A 4,346-nucleotide genomic window follows, 5' to 3' on the forward strand; every position below is an offset into this window, starting at 1 on the left:
TCCAACCACCATTGACTTCATAGATTCGACCCTTGGGACAATCTGCTAAGAATCGGTGAATTATAGAGATAAATGGTGGTTTTTCGAAAAAAAAAAATCTGAAAGGCAAATTGAAGAGTCAGAACCGCACAAATCGACACACGAGCCTCAAGCAACGGCAGTTAAAGCCCACCGGAATCTGCCTGCTAGATCGGACCGGTTTAAACCGGGAATGAGTTTTCGACCGGATCGATGCAAATTCCAAACCACCCGTTCCTCGGCATGCGAAGCAGTAGCAGTTACAGACCACAACCTGCTCCCTCTCGCCCACAATCCCATTCCCAATCCCATATAAGAACTCGATCCTCTCTTCTCCTCTCCTCTCCTCTCCTCCACTCCCATCCCACTCAAGTCTCCACTCTCACAACCATGGGCAGGTCTCCCTGTTGCGAGCAAGCTCACACTAACAGAGGAGCATGGACCAAGGAAGAGGACGAGAGGCTGATCGCTTACATAAACGCTCATGGCGAAGGATGCTGGAGATCGCTGCCTAAAGCTGCAGGTAATATTCGTTCGAATCTGCAGGTGGATTTTATTCATGATGCGAGACTGGAGTTCTTATCTGTTGCCGGAAAAATTAGGCCTTTTGCGCTGCGGCAAGAGCTGCCGGCTCCGGTGGATGAACTACCTCCGGCCGGACCTCAAGCGCGGGAACTTCACCGAGGAAGAGGACGAGATCATCATCAATCTACACGCCTTGATCGGAAACAAGTACGTTTTGTTGTTCAAAATTGGATTTTGATTCTAAATTTTTTAGTATTTGAGGGATTAATACTCTGTCTTCGTAGATGGTCGGTGATCGCAGGGCGGTTGCCGGGGAGGACGGACAACGAGATCAAGAATTACTGGAACACGCACATCAAGCGCAAGCTCAACGCCCGGGGGATCGACCCGCAGACTCACCGCCCGATCGCCGGCGGCTGCGTGAGGACGGCGGAGGAGGAAGCCGTCGCCTCGTCCAACGACATCGACGCGGCGGCAGCGGCGGCGGAAGAGGAACATAGCAGCAGCGTGGATGACGGCGACCTCGACCTCACCATTAGCCTCCGCCTTCCTTCGCGGCCGTTCAAGACTTCGCCGGACGGGGCAGCAACGCCTCCGACGGCGTCTCCGACCATTTGCTTCTGCTACCACCTCGGGTTTCGCGGCGGCGAGGCGTGCAGTTGCCACCGCGCGAGCTCGAGCGGCTATGTCAGTGGCTACTACGGATTTACGAGATAAGAGAGAAAAAAAAACAAATTTTGGGAGGATCTGCGATCTGAATGGGATTGTTAACCATGATTTTCTCAGTTTCTGGAGGTTTGGTAGGAAAATTAATCCGTTAATGCAGAGTTTGTCGGGTGTTTAGGTAGAGACTCGGCCATGGCCGGAGACTTGTCTTCTTCTCACAAAAACTGAGCTCTGTACTTGCTTCTTCCATCTACATGAAGCTTACTAATACTAATTTCTCTTAAGATCATCTTAATCACTTTTTCCAAAATTTTTTTTAAAAAAAATTAACTTATGAATTGACGGCTTTAATGAAGGTCCCATTCGTCCCGAGATACAAGTAATCAAGAAAGGAAGAAGGTGATTAAAAATTGTAAAAGAGAGAACGATCCCTTTTAAATAATTGGAGAGACGGAGTGCTCCACGTGTTGTAATCAATCTAACAACTTGTCAAATGCCAAGAGATTTAGGGCACCAAAAAGTGTTGGCTTCATTGACCTAAATGTCATGCTCACCTTTTTTATTGCAAAAAGAGACGATGCAAATGTATGGTTAGGAGATCTCCCATAAATTTATTTTTCATTTTTTTTCAATAATAATGTCATGTCATATTCTCATTCTTCTATTGAAAACAAAATAAAAGGGTTCAAGTTTTCACTACTAAGGCGCCAAATTGCTAAAATGATGTTGTAGTTAGAAGTCGGTAGGAAGATGGCACCTAATAATGCAGCATAGCATAAATTCTTGGCAATTATTGCTTGGCGAAATAAACATGAATCTTTATGTTTAGAATTTATGGATATTAAGAAATTAAATGATTCGGATAGGTTTGGTTAAAGAGTTGTTGAAGAATTCCAACTCTCTCTGCACAAAGTTCTTCACATGCGTACCAAACGATTTATGGAATCCATTCTCTTTTCTTTCTCTCTCATGGGGATGGTGTATCGTACTAAAGTAGTTAGAGGAAATAATAAAAGAATCAGGCCATTTTGCAACGAATTTTTAAAGAAACAATTCAGAAGGTAAAAAAAAGAAAAAGTCATGGTAGTTATGCTACCTGCTTCCTCTGTCTCCTTCCAGTTTTTCCACTACCTTCTTCTAGTCCTTCCCTGATCAGCTCCATGCCAACAGTTTGATGATCATAATTATTAACATTAAGATCAAATGTTTGCTCATTCTCTGTCTTTTTCTTTTTTTTCTAGACATATTTCTTGGCGGTTGTTCTTATTTTGAGAAAGCAAATCGATATTTTGCTCTTTGGCCAAGTGCAATAAAACAATCAATCGTTTTGTTTGAGAATAGCATTCTCTCTTTTGCTCTATATGAAAATTTTATGTCTTGTTCTGTTGGTTGTGCTTGTTCTTGGTTAAAGAAATCAGAGGTCAGGGGGAGTAAGCCTTATTTATATTTTAAATTTCAGAAAGGGATGACAAAATTTAAATTACTTTTAATGCTGTCAGACCTTAAATGGTCGTATTCGATGAGAATGTTTCTGTACAAGTGACTTATTAAAAATTTATAAGTAAAATGCAAGTTTCATATTATCCATTTCACCCAATTTTTGTAATTCCAAAAATGAGTATGACATACCATTATACTTTTTCTACGTCTAAATTTTACTTTATACTATCAAAAATTTACTGTTTTCGAATTCAGATATGGGACATAGATATATTTTAAAAAAAAGATATTTTAAGGAGTACATTTATTTTGATTTAAAATTATTTTGAATCTTTTAAAAGAACTTTAAATTAGTTTAAAACTAAAATCAATATATTCTTACCAGCCTCCTTATATATCTATGCTTTTATATGTAAATTTGACGGTATAAATTGAGAATAATAAATTTTTGAGCCGGTAAAAAAAAAAAAATTAAAAGTGGAAAGAAGTGAGAGGCATAATGTGTGTCTTTGGAATCATGAAAATTGGGTAGGTAAAATAGGTAAAACGGAGGGTTAGTAAAATGCCAAAAGAAATTCCTGATTTTTATAAACTTTTATATTATTTATAAATATTTGTAATCCAAATAAAATATATAAGCGCCCGTGGCCTAATGGATAAGGCGTCTGACTTCTAATCAGGCGATTGTGGGTTCGAGTCCCACCGGGCGTGCTTTTTATTTTAGTTTTTGTTTTTAAAGTAATTAAATTTACGATTTTATATTTTATTCTTTATCAATTAACGTTAAGTTCGAGTCCCACCGGGCGTGCTTTTTATTTTAGTTTTTGTTTTTAAAGTAATTAAATTTACGATTTTATATTTTATTCTTTATCAATTAACGTTAAGTTCGAGTCCCACCGGGCGTGCTTTTTATTTTAGTTTTTGTTTTTAAAGTAATTAAATTTACGATTTTATATTTTTGTTAATGAATACTGAATGACTTGCTGAGTTTATATATAGCTCCAATATTTCCGATAATTTTTTATTCACATAAATATATTTTAGATAATTAACTACCGATGGGGCTTTTAGCAAATAAAAAAATATTATTTTTACGATTACTATATTGACAGAATTTTATAATTAATCCAAATAAAAAAATATAGTAAATATGCGAGTAAAATTCAAAAGGATGTATGATCCTCTCCGAAAGTCGATGAGATAGATGTTGGGGATGTGGTGTTCCTGCTGAACTCCTGTAGACTCCGCTCCTGCCTATAACACAAGCAGCGTTAGTGCCGAGCCAGGGAAGGGGTCCCCGACGATGACCCTCCGACGCTCAAGTTTGTCTCCGACGAAGCAAGAAGAAGCAAAGAAAACTGTAGCGTAATAGTAGAAATCGCGAGAAAAGTCTAACTACGTCGATGCTTGGACCCCCTTTATATAAAGCCCTGGGAGCGCGCGTACTCGCTTCCCAAGGCGAGCACGCATCTCAAAGCTTTCCCCTGAAAAGACATGTCAATAAAGTGTCCAGTACCTTAACGGGCCGAACATATTCTTGAAGTGACAGTGGAAGCTTCTACTGTATGATCCTCTGTCTGACCATGCCGCCTGTCATCGACACTAGCTCCCAAAAGGATGTCGAAGGATACCTACTACGTCTGTTGCTTGGCCGAGCGGAATGGCCGCTCGACCGGAATTCTTCTATCCTTGCACTG

At 39.7% G+C, this 4,346-nt stretch overlaps 1 protein-coding gene and 1 non-coding gene across 2 annotated transcripts; both read left to right on the forward strand.

The window, feature by feature from the left end:
• The first annotated feature begins 310 nt into the window (after positions 1 to 310).
• On the forward strand, positions 311 to 1,493 carry LOC122029630 (MYB-like transcription factor 4). The gene is made up of 3 exons (XM_042588700.1): positions 311 to 541; positions 621 to 750; positions 828 to 1,493. Exons 1-3 carry the CDS (start codon positions 409 to 411, stop codon positions 1,258 to 1,260), a joined length of 696 nt encoding a protein of 231 aa, XP_042444634.1. The 5' UTR covers positions 311 to 408; the 3' UTR covers positions 1,261 to 1,493.
• A 1,794-nt stretch (positions 1,494 to 3,287) lies between these two features.
• On the forward strand, positions 3,288 to 3,360 carry TRNAR-UCU. Its single transcript has one exon. It is a non-coding gene; the product is annotated as a tRNA-Arg (tRNA).
• Positions 3,361 to 4,346: the final 986 nt, after the last annotated feature.

Source organism: Zingiber officinale, chromosome 10B, assembly GCF_018446385.1.
Source record: "Zingiber officinale cultivar Zhangliang chromosome 10B, Zo_v1.1, whole genome shotgun sequence".
Classification (NCBI taxonomy): domain Eukaryota; kingdom Viridiplantae; phylum Streptophyta; class Magnoliopsida; order Zingiberales; family Zingiberaceae; genus Zingiber; species Zingiber officinale.

Coding starts and splice junctions, on each gene's coding strand:
- LOC122029630 (XM_042588700.1), top strand. CDS start 409: ATGGGCAGGTCTCCCTGTTGCGAGCAAGCTCACACTAACAGAGGAGCA. Junction 542..620: donor ATCGCTGCCTAAAGCTGCAG/GTAATATTCGTT, acceptor CGGAAAAATTAG/GCCTTTTGCGCTGCGGCAAG. Junction 751..827: donor CACGCCTTGATCGGAAACAA/GTACGTTTTGTT, acceptor CTGTCTTCGTAG/ATGGTCGGTGATCGCAGGGC.